The 22,260-nt window shown below is 45.9% G+C and overlaps 1 protein-coding gene across 4 annotated transcripts in view; it reads left to right on the forward strand.

Annotated features, from left to right (window-relative positions):
* SLC9A8 (solute carrier family 9 member A8) overlaps window positions 1–22,260 on the forward strand; it is a 68,365-nt gene that overhangs the window by 40,680 nt on the left and 5,425 nt on the right. For all 4 annotated transcript variants that reach the window (XM_060284945.1, XM_060284947.1, XM_030839047.2 and 1 more), the window contains 6 exons: window positions 113–256; window positions 5,565–5,703; window positions 7,210–7,315; window positions 14,064–14,180; window positions 16,422–16,504; window positions 19,325–19,436. In XM_060284945.1, coding sequence (XP_060140928.1) covers window positions 113–256; window positions 5,565–5,703; window positions 7,210–7,315; window positions 14,064–14,180; window positions 16,422–16,504; window positions 19,325–19,436 — 701 coding nt within the window. The remainder of the gene's footprint in view (window positions 1–112; window positions 257–5,564; window positions 5,704–7,209; window positions 7,316–14,063; window positions 14,181–16,421; window positions 16,505–19,324; window positions 19,437–22,260) is intronic.

Genomic DNA, 22,260 nt, shown 5'->3' on the forward strand with positions numbered 1-22,260 from the left:
AGCTACAGTGTGTACTGTTGTTATACTAAATACTGTCTCTGAGTTTAATGTTTTACTATGTGGACCAGGGGTTAAGCGTTACAGAACTACCCCTTCCTTTTCTCTTTGACAGTTTTGCATTTGGCTCCCTAATATCTGCTGTTGATCCAGTGGCTACTATTGCTATTTTCAATGCACTTCATGTGGACCCGGTGCTCAACATGCTGGTTTTTGGAGAGAGCATTCTCAACGATGCGGTCTCCATTGTCCTGACCAAGTAAGTGTGCTTTCTTCAAGTGACGGAACTAAAGGGCCTTGTATCAGAGGGGCAGATACTTCCGTGCAGCTGTGTGTACAGTTGCTTATCCTCTGGGTGATTGGTTCACTGCTTCTCCATCTTCCTGGCCTGACAAGCCTTGATGTGCCCCAGGAATCTTGTCAAGACCCAGGGTGATTAGAGGAGAATCTGCCTTTTAGGATCTACCTTTTAGCAGTGCTTTTAAATTAAACCCAGCTTGGACTTCGCTGGAGGTCCAGTGGTTAAGACTCCACGCTTCCAATGCAGGGGTGTGGGTTCGATCCCTGGTCGGGGAACTACAATCCCACATGCCATGGGGTGTGGCCTAAATAAATAAATAAAGCCCAGCTTCTCATCAGCATCACGGGGGGTGCTTATTAAATGTAGCATTCCCAGGTGCCACCCTGAGAGCTTCCGATTCAGTAGGTCTGGGGTGAGTCCCCAGATGATGATGGAGCAGCCAGTTGAGGGATCAGTATTTGGGCAGCATTGTTCCAGATGAAAGCATGTGACAGAGGCCCTGTTCTCCCACTTGTGAGCTGGTGCACGTCACCTTCCTTTTCGCAGCTGTAAGGTACGGTAGTGATATTCACGGGCATCCTGCCTTAAGATGCTATTATGTGAAAACTACTTTGGAAATTGCAGATCTTTTTCAGTTGTTCATTGGTATACTGCCCTTGTTGATAGGATCTGAGAAATTAAAGATGAGCCATAAAATGTCAAGAAGTCATTGGGAAAAGCAAATGAGTCTAAGTTCATCTCAAATCCATTTGTCGGATGCGGGGCTGTTTCCTTGCACTCTGAGGTTTGTGGTGTTCATGTATGGACAGGAGACCCAGACAGTTTGACCAAAAAACAAGAAGGTACAGACAGTCAAAGCAGTTGGAGAAAAGAGCCCTGGACAATGTATCAGAGATGAGCTAAGAGAATTTGGGGGGCCATTATGTGTTCTGTTAAAGAATAGTTTTTCCATTTTGATTTTGAACTTGTTTCCTTTGTTGTGGGATTCCTTGCAAAGCATAACCACTCTGTGGTTTTCTTAAAAGCCTTACTATAGACTATATTCAGCATTCTTATGTTGGAATAAAAGAACATTTTATCGTGGAAAGAGCCCAGGTCTTGGGGTCAGGCTGACCTGGGTTCAAGTTCCAGTGATGGCCACTCAGCTGTGTGACACCCTGGGTCAGCTCCTTAACCTCTCTGAGCCACAGGTGTCTCAACAGTAAAGTGAGGGTGATAATGCCTCAGCCTAGAATCGGATTTGAGGATTGAGTAGTTAAATCTACTATGTGAAAAGCATCTGCCGTCGGTTAATGTGAGATCCTTTCCTCTTCTGCTCCTGTCCCCCAGCTATTGTTTGTCCTGTTTTTGTCCTGCTTTTGAAGGAAGAACTTACCAAGTGTTGCTTAATTGAAAGAGGTGCTCAGCAGACCCTTAAACAAAACAAAAACATATGTATATATTCTAAAATAATCCATATATTCTGTATATAAAATTTAGAAAACTTACAAAGAAAGAAAGAAAAGAAAAAAAATGCAAGCATTGTAACTCCCAAGAGATAATTACAGTTAACAATTTGGTAGAAGGTACATGTAATTTATTTAGATGGGTATATACTGTATTGTAACTTTTCCATTGAATGGAGTTGATAAACATCATTTATATTTATAACATCATTTAACTAGTTGCATAGTATTCTTTCTATGGGTTTACTGTGATCTGTTTATGGATTTACTGTAATCTATTTGACCAGTTCCCTATTGTTGGCTTTTTCATGTTTCTCTTGGCAAAAATTTCTGTAGCTTTATTAGGAAATTATATATCATGCTGTAAGAGCTTTTAAAAAAAATCTGATATTTTTTGTTAAGATCTACTTTGAAAGTGTCTTAGTTTTCTGGTTTTTACCTTTAGCTTGTGTCCTGGTTGTGCATTTGAACATTTGTGATAAGGAATTGTGCCTAAATTGGAGGTGACATCATGAGTTATTGTTATACATGAGGAGCTAAACTCAACTGCCTTGTCTCTAATTTATTTTTTTCTTAAATCTGGCAGAAGTAGGATCTTTTCTGAGCTTTCCCAGGTCTCCTTTGCCACAGAAAGGCCAAAGGTTAGGAGATACTTTGTTTTTAAAATGAGAAAGGATGGAGTCATTGTAACTAGCCATACATTCTTCCTGGAAAAGTGCTTTTGAAGGCCAAGTTCACCTATGATGACAGTTTCCAAAATTGAATCAGGGGGCCACATGCATATATGGTTTCCAGCCTTTACCTCCACTACTTACCGGTACACAGGCTGGGGTAGGAGTCACTGACCTAAGTCTCTGACTCAGATGGGTTGTCCCGTGAGTCCGTAGGCATTTTCCGGTGAAAGCGGGAGATGGGGGAGAAAGGGGATGTGGTAGGACTGCCTTGTTTTTGCAGTGTAGGGGGGAGTTGTTGTCAGCTTTCCTTGGTTACAAGGAAGAATCACATCTTGTTTTTCAAAGTGATCTGATGATGATACATTTATCTTTGTAACTGAATATGTGAATGAATTACCCCTTTTTTAATGTTTTCACTTTCATAAATGCCAGAAAGCTGAGTATCTTCTGTTTCTTCATTAACCTTAATTAAATTATTTTTAGCTTTGATTTGTTACTATGACAATCTATTCTTACAATAATTGTGGTAGAGGAAACCTTTAGTTCTCTGCAGCTGCAGCTAAAGCTCATGAAATGGATCCTGAAGCAACATTGTCTTTTATTCTTTAAGGTGTGAGGAACATGACCTGAAAAAGTAAAATGCATGATATTTCCAGGCTAGAAAGAGTCCAAATTCTACCTTCATTTATCTTGAGTTCAGAAACCATTGGCCTCGGCCCTGGGTCTGCTGTTAACCATTGGTGTGACCTCACCCAGTTAGCCACTTTCTTTACGCCTCAGTCTCCTTTGCATGAAAAGAAAGCAGTGACACCAGCCAGTGTCCCAGATGTGGTAATGAAATGAGGGGGCTGGATGCTATGCTCGTGGCCCACGGATCCATTTGGGACCTAGAGGTGATCTTAGCCTTCAAAAGTACTTTCCCAATAAGAACCTTATTGGTTCCCAGCTTTCCCCAAGGTGGGATGTTAACATGGGATCTGCTGGGAAAGAAAGGGAATGGGGGCTATTGGGGTGAGTTTAGAAAACTTTTATGTGAAAAAAGTTGGTTTTCTTTTTTGCAGCACTTCTCAGAACCTTTATTATGTTATATTATGCTGTAAATCACCACAAAAGCCTGAGGTTATCTGACCGAGCCACCCTTTTATCGCAAATTATCCTGCTTTAAAATTATACCAGTTCATGAAACGCTAATTAATGAAGCTGAGCATTATTATTGACAATTCTTTGTTTTGTTTACTGATTCAGCAAAAATTTGTTGAGTATCTTCTGTGTGCTGGGCTCTGCTTAGGCCCTGGACATATGGCAGTGAACAAGGTGGACACAGGCATGGTCCTCATGGAATGATTCACTAGTTCCACTGCTGTGGAGAAGTCAGGCACCAGGAGAGCCTGTAAATGGGCTGGCCTATGTGAAGGCAGGTGTCCCTGAGGGAGTGTCACTGACCCTGTGTGCTGAGAACAAGCCAGAGTCAGCTGGAGCCCAGGAAGAGTGACATACGACCTACCACCGGGAGGTGTCAGTGACAGTGGAGCCCCGCCCGAATGAGGAGGAGATGGGATGGGAGATGTGGTGGGGAGGAGTCCGTCAGGCTCAGAAGCCTAAGCTTCCCCCTGAAAGCAGCAGGAGACTGACGAGGGGTTTTGAACAGGCCAGTAACTCCATCAGATGTGCATTTTCAAGGGATCGTTCAGGCCCCTGAGTAGAGAATGGGTTCTCCTAGGAAGAGCAGGATGTATAGAGAGAGAGATCCGTGAGGCAGAAGCCCTGAGCTGGAGGATAGTAGGGGAGGGAGGGAGAGAAGTGGATGGATTTGAGAGAAGGTGGACTCAGCAGGAGGAGGAGATTTAATGAGAATAACTCTTTTAATGGTATAATGGTTTTACCCTTGGGGGTAAAACCAACAGTTGAATTTAATGGCTGCTGACATTTTTCTTTGCTCTGTAGCAGTGAAAGGAAAGCCCTTTCAATTCTTCCTCTTGATGTCTCCTCCCAGATCCCCACTCTGGGCCTTACCCACTGATATTTCTTCTTCAGGAGGCTCCATTCTAGTCTGACTTCATGCCACAGCCTCAGTTTCGGGTTTTATCCCACAGGATCCCCACTCCCCCACGCCCACCCCGCACTGAAAACATTTCCTGTGACTCCCCAGGGCCTTCAGGATGAAACACCAACTCCTTAGCTTGGTTCATCGAAAGCCTTTCACAGGGCCTGGCCCCGCCTGCTGCTCTTGCCTTACTCTTGCCACTGTCCTCCCCGCCAGCCCCTCCCCCAGCAGCCAGTTCCTGTGTTCTGTCCACAGTTGTCTTTGTAACTTCCTGCTCCTAGATACACTGCTAGTATTTTGGGGCTCCCTACCTCCACACACGCTCTTCCCTCTGCCTTGGGTGCATTCCCTCATTTCTTCACCTGGTTAGCTCTTCTTTATCCTAAATTGAAACCCAGCCCATGTGTCATAAAGAACCTTCCTAGACCCCCACCAGTCTGAGTTCGATGCCCACCGTGTATTTCCTACAGCTCTCTGCTCTTTCCTGAGATGGTCCTAGTTTCCATCTTGTTAGTTTTTTATTTTCTTTTTGGCTGTGTTGGGTCTTCGTTGCTGCGCGTGGGCTTTCTCTAGTTGCCGTGAGCAGGGGCTACTCTTTGTTGCGGTGCGCGGGCTTCTCATTGCAGTGGCTTCTCTCGTTGCAGAGCACGGGCTCTAGGCGCGTGGGCTTCAGTAGTTGCGGCACGTGGGCTCAGTAGTTGTGACTCACGGGCTCTAGAGCACAGGCTCAGTAGTTGTGGCGCACGGGCTTAGTTGCTCCGTGGCATGTGGGATCTTCCCGGACTGGGGCTCAAACCCGTGTCCCCTGCATTGGCAGGCGGATTCTTAACCACTGCGCCACCAGGGAAGCCCTCCATCTTGTTTTTCTCCCTCATTAGACTATAGAGTTCCCTAAGGGCAGGCACCTGCTCTCATCTCTGAACCCCCAGAAACTAACACAGTGCCTGGAACAAAGTAGGTGAACAAATAAGTGTTTGACTAATGGGTTGAATGATGAATGAATGAGAGAATAAGCCAGAAATAAGTTTTGAGTTCTAAGTTAATTTCTAATAACTTTGTCTATAACATTTTAACTTCTTTCTTTTTTTTCTTTTATTTCCTAGCACAGCTGAAGGTTTAACAAGAAAAAATATGTCAGATGTCAGTGGGTGGCAAACATTTTTACAAGCCCTTGGCTACTTCCTCAAAATGTTCTTTGGCTCAGCAGCACTCGGCACTCTCACTGGCTTAATCTCTGCATTAATATCCTTTTAATATGATGAACACATGTGGCTGAGAAGATTATTCCTAATTACATCCGTCTCTCGTCATTTTCTCCAGTTCCTTAAGGGGACCAATTTTAGTCTAAAGTCATATTTAAGGAGGACTTTTATGCTTAGTTCTGGTTTGAAGAACACTTTAATTTAAACTCAAGGATTTTAAAATTTAACATTAGAAATTTAGGATATCACTTTTCAAAGCTTAAAAAACATGTACACTGTTGAATATCAGATCTGACTTTGGGGTCTTCTCAGTTCCCAGAGTGTGATAACTGCATTCAGATGAATTTCATTTTCTGCTGTCTCACTTTTCATATTAAGAAAATCGGAAATTAATTTCCTTTGAAAATGTCAAATTGAGAAAATCTCTACGCCACTGAAAGTATTTATCTGGAAGAACCAGAAAAGAGACTTTCAAAGTGAGCTCCATCTAAGTTATTCACACTGATTTTGTGGCTTAACAACCCATAAGCTTTTCCAGCCATAGAAGCCAAGAGACTTGTTAAGGCCGCTGACACCTTTATTGCTGTAGAAAATTTGTCACATTTAAAACAGGAACAGGCACCAGACCTTTTCTGTGTGAGCGTAAGCCTGCATGCATCTTGGGGAGATGGCCACCTGGCCCTCCTCCGCCAGCAGTTTGTTTCACAGATGGCCGGCCAGGAAAGCCTCTTCTGCCTGAGACAGGCGTGTTTGTCTGCCATCCTGTTGAATTTTCCCTTCAGTTCCTATGTCCAGAAGTCTCAAGGTGCTGTTGAGTCAGCTGACAGCTTCTTATATTGTATCAATAAACGGAATGGAAAAGAAAACTTTTTCTAGTTCAGTATTTTCCTCTGTATTTATCTCTTTATTTAAAAGAGCGGAGGGGCGGGCGGGGAGAGCATCTTCTTTAATGAAGCCCCAGTAAATGGGTGCTGTGGGCTCCAGCACAGGTATGTGAACAACATTTGAATACGTGGAAGATTCTCCTTTCACAGGAACATGAGTTTATAAATGTCCAGGAATAGGAGAGAAGGTCCTTCAATGGGTCCCCAGGATTCTGGAAACCCCATTAGTGACCTCAGCTGATGTGGTCAGTGGAGTGGAAGAGGGACACGGCCCTGGAAGGGGCCTGGCAGTATGGGGTGTCCTCAGTCTGTCTGCAGCCCCAGCTCCCCACAGCCCGCCCCCCACCCATCCCCCGGTGGCTCCCAGCCCTCCAAGTCAGCATTTCCAAATGAAATGACTTAGGGTGACTTTAGTTTTCCCCTACCGTTTGTCTCAGGAATTTACATCTCTTAGTATTTTGTCAGATGCCCTTCCTTAAAACAAGAGTCTCCCTGCAAAGAAAAAAATCCATAATGACAAATTTTCACCTGTTACCTTGAGATGTTCCCAAATCTTTGTATCCATTGTTTACCTTCTCTATTTGGAAGGCAGCAGTTTTGTGACTTCTCTAGACCGCCCGTAAGTGTCCTTTGATTCTTTTTCCTTGACAATTGTCATTTACGTGCTAAAGCATATTGACTTGAGGAAAACGCCTTCCTTGGAGTTTGGCATGATGATCATTTTTGCTTATCTTCCATATGGGCTCGCAGAAGGAATCTCACTCTCAGGTAAGTGACGGAGAGTGTTGAAATGCTGGGGTTGATGGTCTGTGGTCCTGCCTGGTGAAAGGTTATGTCGATTGGGTCACTTTCAATCATAAGAGAGTCACGACTCAGAAGAGCTTAAGCAGTAAAGGGGACTAACTGGCTCTCTAGGGATACATCTGGATTTAGACCTGGCTGGATCCAGGAACTCAGTGTTGTCAGGGTCACCTTTTCTCTTTACCTGCCATCCTGTAGCAGAGATCAAAACATCTCTTCCAATGTTGCCTCTCTCTCAAACAAGCCCTCTGAAGGGCCTTGAGACTGCCACGGGCAGTCAATCCATTAGCCCGTCCCTGGGCCCTGGCACCCACTGACCTGCATTCTTCCACTATAGTTTTGCCTTTTCCAGAATATAAATGTCATATAAAGGGAATCATGTAGTTTTTAGTCTTTTGTGACTTGTTTCTTTCAGTTTTCATAATGTTCTTGAGAGACACCACGTTTTTGCTGTATCGGTAGTTTTACATTCTTATTGAGCCGGTTTTTCCATTCACCCTTTGAAGGACATTTGGACTTTTCCAGATTTTGGCTATTAATGTGCGTATCTTCATTTATCTTGGATAAATACCGAGGAGTAAGTAAGGTTGCCGGGTCTTATGGTAGGTGTATATTTTGCTTTATCAGAAACTGCCCAGTGTTTTACAGAGTGACTGGGCCATTTGCATCCCCACCAGAATGTATGAGAGAGTGTCAGCTGCTTCACATCCTCGTCAACACTTATTTTAATTTTAAACACTAGCCATTCTGACGGGTATGTGGCAGTTTGGTTTTGATGTGCCTTGGTGTGCTTCTCTTTATCTTCCTCTCGGGATTTGTTGAACTTCATGGGTTTGTAGTTTGTGTAAGTTTATGGCTTTTATCCAATGTAGTACGTTTTTATCAGTTTCTTGAAATGTTTTTTTCTGTTCCTCCTCTGCTGCTGAGCAGAATTCTCCTTCCCTCAGGTCACTGTCTGGCATCACACATGGGTCCTCTGTGAGCAGGTGTTGCCAAGGAGGAGGCAGAGAGGACTCTGGCCATTTTCCCTGGAGAACTTTGTAAACCTCAGGGTCTCGTTTGTTTTTAATCCCAAGCCAGTTCTCTTGGATAATTTCATCCCGGTATCTGCCATCCTGTTCCCTCTCTTACCTTTCCTGAATTTTGGCACTTACATAAACACCACCTGTGAGTCATTTGGCTCTAGCGTAGCTATTTTTACCTCTGTTTTTCTAGATCATTCCCCACCCCTTTGAGATGAACACTGAGTACCTGTTGGCAAAGATATATTTCTTGCATCCATTTAAAATTTGTGATTAAGACCAGGGAGTGTTTTTCTTGTCTTTTCTTCAGAGAGGCAGTGTTTTCTATTTGTAGGGGTTTCGTTTCCTTGGGGACCTCTGCCGTGCACGCTGATGGGGCCGAAAAGAGCACATGCAAGCCAAGAACACACTTGTCCGCCTCTGGGTGACAGGCTGGCTCTGCCCGCACTCTGCCGGTGGGATGTTTGTCACGCAGGGTTTTCAGAGAAGGGGAGGCTCACCCTGTTAATGTAAGGGTACAAACAGGAAAGGTGGCTTTGGTGCGGTCCCCTCCTTCCTCTTTGTGCTCTGCTTTTCCTGACTGTCACAAAGGACGAAGTGGTTACCACAGCCACCAAACAGGACGTTCTCCCTAAGAATCATTTACCTAAATTTGTGTGTCTAGAACACAGTGGTTAAGGGCACCGGACAGACTCGGTTTGAATCCCACCTCCACCTCTCATTAGCTGTGTAACTGCAGAGAGCAGACTTAACCACTCTGAGCTTCTACTTCCTCACATGAAGTAGACATAATAAAAGTGCCACTCTGGGGCTTCCCTGGTGGTGCAGTGGTTGAGAATCTGCCTGCCAATGCAGGGGACACGGGTTCGATCCCTGATCCGGGAAGATCCCACATGCCACGGAGCAACTAAGCCCGTGCGCCACAACTACTAAGCCTGTGCTCTAGAGCCCGTGAGCCACAACTACTGAGCCCATGTGCCGCAACTACTGAAGCCCACGCGCCTAGAGCCCGTGCTCCGCAACAAGAGAAGCCACCGCAATGAGAAACCTGTGCACCGCAATGAAGAGTAGCCCCTGCTCGCCGCAACTAGAGGAAGCCCGCGCGCAGCAACGAAGACCCAACGCAGCCAAAAATTAATTAATTAATTAAATTTAAAAAAGAAAAAGAAAAACCTTTCACTCATCCATTCAGTAAATATTTATTTAATGCCTACCCTGTGCGGAGAACGCTCCTTGGTTTCAGAGGTACAGTAATAAACAAGACAAGATCAGGTTTCTGCCTGGAGAAGGAAGATAATAAGCAAGTAAGCAAACACATAGGGTAATTTCAGGTAGGAAGAAGTGATGTGAAAAAAAGAAATCAGAGTAATGTGATGGAGTGTCACGGGGGCAGGAACGTTATGAGGTAGGGGGTCAGGAAGGTGTCCTCAGAGGGGTGGCACTGGGGCTAAGACCTGTGTGGTGAAAAGGAGCCAGCGTCGGAGGCTCTGGGGAGGGAGTGATTGGCAGCGTGAGCAGCAGGTGCCGAGAGTCCCAGATAGATCTGAGGGAGCTTGGCTTGCTCCAGGAAGAGCAGGAAGATAGCGTGGCTGAAACAGAAGGGCAAGGACCCCATCCCGCAGGGTTCTGTAGGCCTGGGAAGGAGTTGGCATTCTGTTACACACGCAAAGCCAAGTGTTGGAGGACTTTTTAAAAATCACTGTGCCAGTAATACGTGTCATATCTGTAGTATGATACTGTTTATTACTTTTTAAAAATATATTTATTATTTCTTTTTTTGGCTTCATTGGGTCTTCGCTGCTGCGCGCGGCTTTCTCTACTTGCGGCAAGCGGGAGCTACCCTTCGCTGCAGTGTGCGGGCCCCTCATTGCGGTGGCCTCCCTTGCTGCGGAGCTTGGGCTCTAGGTGCGCGGGCCTCAGCAGTTGTGGCTCACGGGCTCTAGATCACAGGCTCCGTAGTTGTGGCGCATGGGCCCAGTCGCTCTGAGGCATCCCGGACCAGGGCCCGAACCTGTGTCCCCTGCACTGCGCCACCAGGGAAGACCCTGTTTATTACTTTTTTTAAAGACAGATAAACTTTATAATGGCATAGTAAAAGAGCTGGCAATCTGCATGTTGAACTGTATGGTAGTTACCTCTGGGCAGGCGGTGTGAATGGAGAGTCTTGTTTTACTCTTTACCTCTGAGTTCAGATTTTTTATAGCAAAATATGTTCCTTATTGGGTAATTAACAAACAAAACTGACTATGGCCTGACTCAGCCTTCAAGAAGTACATCATGTTTTACCCGCAGTAAAGTTCAGTGCAATAGAAATTGTACACAATACCCTTTCAACTCCTGCCTTTTGGATTTGAATCCCTTTATTCCTTAATTACATTTGAAACAATGGATTTAACTGAGACTAGAAGTGGATTTCCTCCCTCCTCCCTCCCTCTCTTCTTTTCCTGCCTGCCTTCAGAGGCTGACCGCTTGCTGCACTGCTGTCTGCTTCCTTAAATGAACTTGCCTTCTGAAAGAAGTAAATGTGTCAGGATTCTTCATTCCAGGGCATGTTTCTCCAGGAGTGAGCCTGCTGGACCGTTTTCCCCTTCAGTGTCTTTGCAGCCTATGCCGGGGGCAGCTGCAGTGGGTGAGGGTCGTCTAAGTGGTAAAGTCACCTGGGCTTAGGGAGGGCACGTAGGGCAGACACTTGAGCTGTCCCTGCAGCTTTTGTACCCACTGCTGACCCTGACTCTTTCCTTTAGCCCCCGGGATTTGAGAGTTCCCCCGACCCCAGACTGGACTGGCATGAAGGTCGTGGCTGGCTGGTCACTCTTGTAGTCCAGAGGGCCCATTTCTGTATGGTCCAAATTCAGCCCCCAAATGGGATTTGTTTACCTCTACAGAAAATGTTTAAACACTTCAATTAGTTGCTGTCGTTAAAAGTCAGAAGATTTCTGGGAATTCCCTGGCAGTTCAGTGGTTAGGGCTCGCTGCTTTCACCGCCGGGGGCCCGGGGTTCAGTCCCTGGTCAGCGAACTAAGATCCAGCGAGCTGTGCGGCGCGGCCAAAAAAAAAAAAAGAAGTTGGAAGATTTCCCATAAGAAACAGATTTCTGGAGTTTCTCAAAAACCGGAAGGAAGACTGGCCAGCACTAGGCCTCCATCCACAGGGCTGCCATCAGCCCTTTATAGATGGGCTTGTGCCTTCTCTGCCCATGTGCCAGTCACCCGCTTATTGTTTTTATCTTTATTTTTATTGTCTGGTCCCTGAGGAGTTTGGGTTTCCAACCCCTAGCCTACAGTGCACCAGACTAAAGCGGCCAGCCAGACGCCTGCTGCGTTGAGCCTGTCTCCTTGTTTCCTGTGGAGGAAAGCTTGCTGGGCCTCTGGCAGTGGCCTCTCCTGATGCTAGTCCCATGGGAAGTTCCACGTTTCACTGTCAGAGCTGACTTTCCAGAACCTTTGGCTTTCTGCAGTGGCTGTTTAATACCGGGACTCCCGTGGGCTATGATGACCTCGTTCTGTAGGCAGAATGACGACGTGGGCGGAAGGCCACTCGTGTCACAACTTAAGCGGTTGTGATTCACAGCTTAAGTGGTTCAGGCTCCTCCGGGGTTGACTTTCCCTTCAGGGTAAGAACTCCAAAGCCTCAGCTTTGCAGTGAATTGATAACCCTTCTTGAAGCAGGCTGGCGAAACAAAGCCCTTTGAGAGCGCAGAAGCCAGAGCCGTCTCTAGCATTGGACTGCACGGAAGGAAGAGAGAGGCTTAGGAGCAAGTCCATAGGAACTGAAGTGTGCTGTGCCGCGTGCTCCTCCCCCAACCTCGACGGTTCTGGTCTTTCCCTCTGTTTCACCTCACATTGCCTGTGGCGTCTGTGGTCTAGATGCAGAGTCAGGAAGGAGAAGCTCTCGGGTGGTTGCCTGCAGGAACTTACTGAGAAGAGCAGATGAATTGAGGGGACAGCCGGAGGTGTTGTTATTGTGTGTTTTATCTAGCGGAGCAGAGGCTCAGAACGACTCGTAACTTCCAGAGTCTTCTCACTGCTCTGAAGTAGCAAGTAAAGAAGTCTCCTGCCCTCTCCTTTCCCTTCTCCAGGCTCATCAGGTGTGGCTCTTGGGCAGCATTGCTGGAATTTCCCTGTCTGTCCTCCTTTTTGGGAAAAATGAAAGAGCAAAGGAATTTGCTGTTTCCCAAGAGGGCTAGGAGATAACACGTTCCAGCTACTGCTATCTCTCTGGCCAGCAAATACCTGTTGGGCACCGCAAAGAGCGGGGTTTTCCTCTGTTTTGTAAGGTCTTGTTTATGCAGCAAGCTTGGCAGTTGAAATGTCTCCAACGCAATTCTGTGTTTTTCAATCATTTTGTTTTCTGCCAAAACAAACTTTATTGCACCAAAAAGAAAAAACAAAACTTCATTTATGTACAGTCAGATATAAAGACATCTCTTTGACTCCTGTGCATACTTCCTCAACTCAAGATTAGGGTGTAAAAGTCAGGCTAGTATGCCAGACATGCTCTGCCCATGGCAGGACCAAGGAGAGGATTGTCACTTGAAAGTGGGAACACTTAAATGGATGACAGGTAACACTGGACCAACAGACCAAGGGCATTCTTCCAAGCCTTGTACTAGCTCTGGGAATGGAAGAGGGAAATTGGAAGCAGGGCCCCTTTTTGAGACTTCTTTGAAGAGACCCAGCCTTCAGTTATCAAAGCTAAACTTCTGTCCCCCAAGCGCACTTCCTGTCCGGTTCCTTTGCTTCCTGCCCTCCCAAGTAGGACATTCTCCTATGCTTCACTCATTTTTAAATGGAAAGTTAGCCAGTAATCTGTTTCTACAAAATGGCATAAGTGAGTTAAATATTTGCTTATAAAGGTTGACTTGGAATTCATGTATCTTGGCAGCTTGTTTAATGGCTTTGTAAAAATCTCAGCTTCCTTACATGAAATAAAGACCTCTTTGCTGCTGCCTTGCCAGGGAGACACTGAGAGGAAACCCATGGAAGTGGCTTCAGCAGTGATTAGGGGCAGTGGACAAAAGTTGAAACTCAAATCCTGAGTACACAACAAAAGTTGTAGACTCTCTCATGGTGACCTTTAAAGAAAAGACATCACTTTTTTTTAAATAACACATCTCTCTTTTCATATTATAAGGTTAATTATAATATGATTATAGGATTATAATCATATTATAGGAAAGCGATTATAGGAAAATTCAAAATTAAAGTATGACAAAGTAAATAAAAATCCACCCATTCTCCATACCCAGATTCTTATGTTCCCTTTCTGCCCCAAGAGTGGTTCACCTGCCCCTATTATATCCATGGATGACAGTGACGGCTCACACCTGTTCTGCCCTGGTCTTGTGAAGGGCACTTTACATGGCTTCTCTGCATTACCCTCCTAACATGTCCATGAGCGTGGGTACTATTAGTCCCACTGTACAGTTGAGAAAACTGAGGCTTGGTGAGGGGAAGAAACTTGGCCCAAGGTCACCCAGCCGGTAATGAAGCTGCCAGAGAGACGGGCCCTTAGCAGTTCTCTGCAGCCTCTGGGAAGCCTCAGGTATTATTTTCCCATCCTTTTTCTTAAAACACCTAATACTATAGGCTCCAGGGACTTGTAGGAAGTGTGAGGCATTATTGCCTATCACATGGAAGGTGCTTTTCTGTTCTGTTCATGTCTGTGCACTTTGCCCCTTTGTCCCTCTCTAGGCATTATGGCCATCCTGTTCTCAGGCATCGTGATGTCTCACTACACACACCATAACCTGTCCCCAGTCACCCAGATCCTCATGCAGCAAACCCTCCGGACTGTGGCCTTCTTGTGCGGTGAGTTCTGCCTCTGTGTGGTCCCACGTGGGCCTACCCAGAGCTACTTGTTCTTCCTCAGCCTGTTTCAGGAGTCCGTTGAGATTTTCCCTGACAGAAGAGGCAGCAGAATTCCTCAGAGCCAGATACTGCACTCCCTTATCTTTTGTTTGTTACTCTGGCTTTCACATTTCATAAAGTAAGCCTAATACCTAACAAATGGAACTTTCGATGCCTGTAATTTTAAGACCAAAAAATAATGAGAACTGCGAATAACGAACGTTTGAGACTCATGTATTTGCAATATATGAAAGTGACGTTTCTAAAAAATGCGTTCCTTGGAACTGATATTGATGAGAATTAAGTGAAAAAAGACTCCATAGTCAAAAAACAGTTTGGGAAATCCTGGGGTAAATAAAGTTGAACAAGTTTCTGAACTTGTGAGACTTTTCCGCCAACGTGCATTGTGAATTTCTAAGAGAGAGACAGAGTGACAGCATTTCCCAAACTTGTCCACAGGATCCTTTGTTCACAAGAGCATCTTGAAGGATGTGTCTCAGGCAAACCCTGAATTAGAGGTGTCATCGTTGGCCTGGGCCACACCGTGATGACTGTTTCTCTTAAGCAGTTTCAGTTATGCATCACAGTCTGATGAACCCATCATGTACCTGCCCCTAGTTTACACCTGGGAGTGAAGGAACCACTCTCACACTGTCCCTTTACACCGGCCCCCAAGTGGCTGTGCTCTGCCTGTCACCATCAGCACCTCCCCTGGCATTTCTGTGGGCTGTCTCATTTCGAAGCACCAGTTCCACACTGTCACGTGCTGGGAGTCGGGGGCAAGCTGTGCAGAGACTTCATTCCACAAACAGGGAGTCTCAGGTCACATGATCTGAGCACTGTCTTATGGCTAAGAAGTGAGTCTGGAAGCGGTCTGTCTCTTCCTGGCCCAGTGGGTATTGTTTCCACAGCACCCTTCTCAGAAAGTCATGGCGAAAGACTCTCTCACCGTAAGGAAATGTAAAGCAAAACATCCATCAAATTCTATTTTGTACCCATCAGATTTTCAGTTTGGTGATTCCCCACTTCCGGCACAAACGTATAGAAAACAGGCCCTGTTGACGGGCATATACATTGATGCCATCTTTTTTGGAGAGTCATTTGCAGCGTCAGTCTGAATTTAAAAGGCACATACTCTTTGACCCAGCGATTCTACCATCAGGGATTTAGTCTGTGCACAGGGATGTTTGTTGTTGCTTTTTCAATATCAGAAATAGAAACAGTCTAAATATCCATCAAGGATTCATTAAATTAACCGTGACGTGTCCACATAATAGTATTCGTGCTGCCAGGGAAAAGCATTACATAGATCTGGATGTGTTCTAAATAAGCTGATTGCAAAAGATGACAAAAATATTTGATAAAAACATTCAAGGAGGAGAAGGGTAAGTATACTGTCCAGCTTGTGGACTTGTTCTAAGAGGATACACATTTGAAGAAAAAAAACATTGCTGAAATGTTTCAAAACAGCCTTGATGTTTTATGATGCTCAACTTTTAAAATAGTGTCTTTGTCTCCCTGGCTCTACGTTTATTCTGGAGGATGTTACAGTCTAAGCGGGGAGCCTGGTGCTAGGAATTTCTAAGGTGCTTTTTCTTAGGATACACAAGTGACTGCTTGTACAGCAAGAATAAATGTCAGACTCTCTTTGACTTGTGGAGTGGAGCCAAGAGTTGAAATGTATTTCTTCCTGCAAATCCTGCAGGATGTAAGCCTTCTTCTAAACTTTGTGGCAACATTAAATATGTGAAGTCAGTCATTTGGCTTTGTCCACTCTGGCAAGGAAGTTAACAAAGGGCCCTTTCACACTAGTCACATGGCGTCTGCAGTCATTTGCTCTGAATTTTTGCCACTTTGCCGCAGTTGGGATCCTTGCTGATCACAGTGTTCAGCAAATGGACAGATTCATATATTTATCACCGTCCCCGGGTGGGAGAGTATTTATTTGCATGGGTATTTGACAGCTGGCTTATTAAATTAGGAGATTCTGAATAGCAAGCACTTGGTGCTTATGTGATAGAAAAGAATGAGAGAATCAAAGGACAAGTTTGCCAAGGTACTGGTTGCAGGATTTTCCAGAAAATAAGCAAAGTGGTATACTGGATTCTGATTAACTTCTGAATGTTTGCTTGCATAACAATCCCATGCTGTACTGGAAGAAAATAGTTGAGGCTGAATAATCCATTCTTTGGTTTGTTTCAGAAACATGTGTGTTTGCATTTCTTGGCCTGTCCATTTTTAGTTTCCCTCACAAGTTTGAAATTTCCTTTGTCATCTGGTGCATAGTAAGTATTTTCCTTGTTTTTTATTTAACTACTTATTTGTAGATCGATAACCACATATTCTGGATTCATTTATGTAACTGTTAACTGGTCAAAGTCAACAGCTACATAGACAACCTTCTGTTTGAAGTTTCTTTTTGTTAAAAATTCATGAACATACAATAATGGGAAGGGATGGAATTAAGTAAATAAATATCCCTAGAAAAGAATTCTTGCTTGGTTTTAATTTTAAGTGGCCTTGAACTGTTATAGTCTTCTTTAAAAATTACCATTTTTTTCAGGACTTCCCTGGCAGTCCAGTGGTTAAGACTTCCGAGCTTCCACTGCAGGGAGCCCAGGTTTGATCCCTGGTCAGCAGGGAACTAAGATCCTGCAGGCTGCAAGGCGCAGCCATAAAAAAAAAAAAAAAAATTTACCAGTTTGTAACGTTAGGTAGTAAAAGCAGATTTCAGAATTGAAATGTGTAATTGATCATAACCATGTAAAAACGGCATGCATAGAAAAAAGAAAATATGTAAGAAAATGCAGCCGAATGTTCACAGTGGTTGTAGAACGGGGGAAGATTTCTTTCTCTTTTCTACTTTTTCTGGATGATTATAATGAATATACCTAATTCTTGCTGTGGTTTCCTTCAAATGTGTCCATTTATAAGCATGACCTTGGACACTTGTTCAAGGTAAAGATTACGAGGCCCTTACCTCCTTTGGAGATGCATCTGGAGGAATCATCATCCCAGGTGGTTCTTATCATTGAGAAGATTTGGGAAACTGTTGTAATTGGACGAGAGAGGGGTGGTGGCAGTAGGAGACAAGTTAAAATGTACCTTTAAAAAAGAAAAATAGAAGTTTAAATATTTGCATTCAAATCAGATCTTGGGAATGGAATGGGAGAAAAATAATTGTTTAAGCATTTAAAAGAAAGGTCCAGCTCCCTCAGGCATCTGATCAAAGTGACGGGAATGGCTAACATTTGGGCATTAGCCTGGTGTTCCCAGGTCCCTCGTCTGTGTCCCTCCTGTGTCTCTGTCCCGTCAGTGTGAACTCATCTCCCATAGGTCCTCCTGCTGATTTATACTCCTGTCCCTAATTTGATCTGTTTGTTGTCTTTTTAGATCCTCTGTTAATTTAAGGCACTTGCAAAGCACAGCTTGTTGAGTTACCATAATTCATCTTAACTCTTATTACCAGCTCCACTTAACAAAACACAGCTATTGAGAGGCAGGCTTTTTCTTTTAAATCACTGTCACCTACCACGTGCAAACCAGTGAGGCCTACCTATTTGGCATATGGGGAACCTGAGGCAGAGAAGATAAGGAACCCTAAAGAAAAAGATGTTTCCCCTTGCAATCTGGGTGCTTCTGCCTTAGTTGGCACAAGCTCATTGCTTTTATCACTGTTATGTGTCCTCCAAACTCAGGTTTTAGGACAAGAAAACAGCAGCAAAAGTCTTTTATAGAAAGTATAGTAGCCTTTAATGTGGTCACTGGGTGAAAGGGGCCACATTTGGTCAACCCTGAAACACACATGTGGGAATGGAGGATTAGATTTCAGTGGGTGAAACAGGGAGGTGGCGATCTCAGCCATGAGCTGGGAGGGAAAGAAAAATGAGGCGATGCCTGGGGTAGTGACTCAGTTTCCCCTGAGCAACTGGTCAGTCTGGCCCTGGCACTCCTAGAGATGGCCTGTGCCGCTCAGATGGATTACCTTAGACTCACTCAGTGGTCAAGGGCATGGGCTCTGGGGACCGAGCCAGGTTTGGGACTTGGCTCCACCACTTCCTGCCTGCGTCAGCTTGGACCAGTTACTTAATACTTAACCTCTCGCTGTCTCAGTTTACTTGTCTCTAAAATAGAGACAGTAATACCTACCTCATGAGACCTTTGGAAGGATGTAAATTGAACAAGATAATGCATATAAAATCATTAGAGCATTGTGTGGCATATAAATGTTAGATGATTGTGGGTAATTATTAACTTGACCTTCCAAGGCACAACAGTCCAAAGCACACTCAATTCATGCTGGTTGTAAGAATAAACTTAGAGCCTTAGAATGTGTGTGTGTGTATATATATATATATATATATATATATATATATATATACACACACACACATATTATTCTGTTCAAGTTAGTTATGGTGAGAACCAAGATGAAGAAACGAAGTAAATTAATAAGTAGTTCTAAGAAGCCACTTAGATAAGATTTAGACTTTACATAAAGCTATATTTTGTTGAAATCGACATGCCTTTGGAGATGGCTAGGAACCAAAAGCCATGGCAAGCAACTGGCTAGACAGGGTGTATGTGACCTCCTGTTAGAACCCACCTGTGCATTCCTCTTGCGCAGGGAGCAGCATTTACGGACATAGGTAGGCGCTTTTCAGTCTTCGCTCCTTTCCCTGAGGAGTGGGGCCCCCATGGGAGAGGCAGGAATACCTTGTCTCTTCCCCCAGAGCTAGCCCATTGGGAATGATTAGTGCAGGCCCGTCCCACAGCGGAGCACATTTGGAGGAGCCAGATTACCCTTAAATTAATCTCTGGGTACTTCTGCATGGCCTCTTGGCATTACTGAAGCTGTCATTGATACCTTGTTAGTCCTCTCTTTCTGACAATGGAAACGTAACATACAAAGCTTTAATCCTTTCCTAGACACATAGAAACTGGCATCTCCTGGGTCTCTGCCTAGCACTGAGTTCATGTCTTTGATGACAAGGGGATGCTGCCTTTATAATGGGTGTGTTACCAGGTCTGTGTTAGCCTCAACAAGCTTCAACTTGAAGAACCAGAGGTTTCCATGTTAAGACTTAGTTTGTTGCTGTTAACAGGTGCTTGTGCTGTTTGGCAGAGCGGTGAACATTTTCCCTCTCTCCTACCTCCTGAACTTCTTCCGAGATCATAAAATCACACCAAAGATGATGTTCATCATGTGGTTCAGCGGTAAGCCCAATCTTGAACGAATGGTGGAGGGAAGATGTGTGTTGTAAAGGCACAGGCCCTGCGGAGAATGCACGTGCCTGTCCCCGCAGCCCTTGCGAAACGAGCATGCCTCATCGGCCCCAAGTTGCACGTGCTCCCGTTTAAGGGCGCCTGCTATAACACAGGCCCTGAGCGAGGCCCTTCGCAGGCGGTACCCCTCCCCACAGCGCAGCAAGTGGGTGGTGCGTGTCTGCTCTACAGACGAGGAACCTCAGGCTCAAGGGTAAAGGACTTGCTCGGGACGAGGGGCCCCAGGAGGCAGAGCCAGGATTGCCTTCCTTCCCTCCACTCTTTCCTGGACAGACGGGGTAGCCCAGGGCAAGGTGTGCACGGCGCCCCTCCCACCTGAGCGCTTTCTAGGCTGAAGTAACAAGGGGCTCAGAATAAAAAGGTTAAAGTTTAAACTTTTTTGTACTATAGGTTAGATTTGGATTTTTTTTATTCAGTTACTAAGTTCTGATAGTTTATTTGACCATTTCAGTTGCTGTTCAATCCCATATTCCTCTACTTTTTAAAGGATCGAAATGATTTCATAAATCTTTGACTCCTAAAGAACCGGATCCGTAGACATCTTTAAATTTACTTAGGAGCAAATACATCCAGTTCTTTGTGCTTTCTTGTTTAAATATTATAATTAAAATATTTCTGTGTGGGTCAGGGTATAGCAACGTGCTTTGTAAGCTGTTTTCTGTCCAACAGCATATCTGTAAATTTCTCGCAGATTTCCTTTTCAAAAGACCTTGTTTAAAATATATTCATAGGTGTGTGTGTGACAGATCTAGGTAGGTAGGTGTGTATATATGTGTGTACAGTGAGAGAAACTTTTTTCTTAATCTTTTTTGCCAGTGAGGGAAAAAAATCGTAAAGTAGTTGATCCAAGGTCTTGAAAATCTGAAAGAAAATCTAAGAAATGTATCAGGCATTTTACAAAGTATGTGAGCTCTTTGGGGTTGCGGGGTGTGGTGAGAGACCTCTACAGGGAAGTGGGCGGTGGTTTTAAACAGGGAGGGCTCTTGGTTCCGGGTGTCCTCAGGCTGTCCAGGCCTCTCTCCATTGATTCCCTCCCTCCTTCCTGGATCCTCACCCTGTCCCACTGGCTCCGCCATCATTCAACAGTTGAAGATTCTCCTTTTCCCCGCAAAAAACCAACGACTTCAGCCAAAACCCCTGCTCCTCGTCCCCTCCAGCTGCTTCCCCATCTCTTCCTATCGTGGCCAGACCTCTTGAGTGAGCTTTTCTTGCCCATTTTCTCCACTTCCTCCCCTCCTGTCCTCAGGGCTGGACTTGGCCTCGCCCGGGTCACCAGCAGCCTCCCCCAGGCAGACCTGGTGGGTACCGGTTAGCCCTCATCCCACCCGCCTCCTCGGCTTGGGGCTCCTTCCTCCCACCGACCTGCCCTCTGACTGGGAGGATACCCTCTCCTCTTCCCTTGGCCTCCAGGCCATGCTCTGGTTCCCCTCCTTTCCCTTGGGATCTCCTCAGGCTCCTGTCCAGGTCCCCATCTGCCTTTACCGGCACCTCAGCAAATATTGGCTTCCTCAGGACTCAGCCTCAGACCTGCTTCATCTCTTGCGCTCTCACAAGCTCACCTGTCCTGTGGCCTCAACTTCCATCTGGTTCCCACCCTCCCAAAGCTGTTTCCTCCGACCAGGCCTTCCCTCTGGGATCCAGACTCCAGTGTCTGAATCCTCCTTGGATGTTGTGGAGCCATGGCCATCTCATTGTCTAGGACGGAACTTACCTTCCTGCCCCAGCTGCTTGTTTGCCAGCATCCCCCTTCCTTCCACAGGAAACAATAACACGTGGCTCCCTCTTACGAAGTGTTTACTGTGCGCACATGCTGTTCTATGCCAAGGCATTTCATCCTCGGGCCGCCGTCATGGCAGGCCCTGTGTCTCGTTCCTCGTGCCAGCCTGGGAGGCCCCAGGGAAAGCAGGAGGCCAGGGGGTGGACCCAGGAGCCAGACTCCCGACCCCGTGCCCAGACCGTCGCGCAGCCAGCCTCCTAGGACCCGGGCATCCTCCAGGCCCTTCCCTTCCCTGGTCACTCCACCTTCCCCTTGCTCCTGTGACCTGTTGCTTCTGCTCCCCGTGTCTCTTTTAATTCCACCCCCTTCCCTCCACCCTGCTGTGTCCCCATATAGGGTCTGGGCTGCAGCAGCCAGCCCCCCATCATGCTGTGATGCGCCGGCCTCCACGTCTGGGTCAGATCCTGTCGCTGTGTGCCCGGCCCGCCCTCCCTTCTCCTTCAGGCCCTCACCCTCACACGAGTCCTCGTTTGACATCTCTCCTCCCCGCTGCTCTGGGAGCTTCTGTCCCCCCGTATGGCACCAGACAAGCCAGGAAGTTTTTTAGAGAGAACGTGCCATTTCCCGGCTCAGTCCATACCCCTAAGTCCAGCCAGCACCCTCCCAGGGAACCAAAACAGGAAGTAAGGGAGAGGCCGTGATGCAGTCCCCTGAGCCGCTGGCCACCACGGGGGTGGCATCCTCCACTACAGTGGGCATTGGGCAAAAGGCATTCTGTGACGTTGCCAGTAAAGCGTGTGGCCCTGGGAGGACACCTCATTCTCAGTCTCGGCGCCTCATCTGTGCGCTGTGAGAATAACAGGACCAGCTCTACAGCTGTGACAATCGGATGAGGTCATGTCCGCAGAGCACGTAGCACAGGGAGGGCTCGTCTGCACCAGCTGTCGTGTTTCTAAAACATAAGCGCTGGGCTTGATAAATCCTCAACACGCACACGCCCGGCGCTTCACAGCCTGGACAGGTCACTTCACCCGCTCC

The sequence above is a fragment of the Globicephala melas genome, chromosome 15 (genome assembly GCF_963455315.2).
Source record: "Globicephala melas chromosome 15, mGloMel1.2, whole genome shotgun sequence".
NCBI classification, from domain to species: domain Eukaryota; kingdom Metazoa; phylum Chordata; class Mammalia; order Artiodactyla; family Delphinidae; genus Globicephala; species Globicephala melas.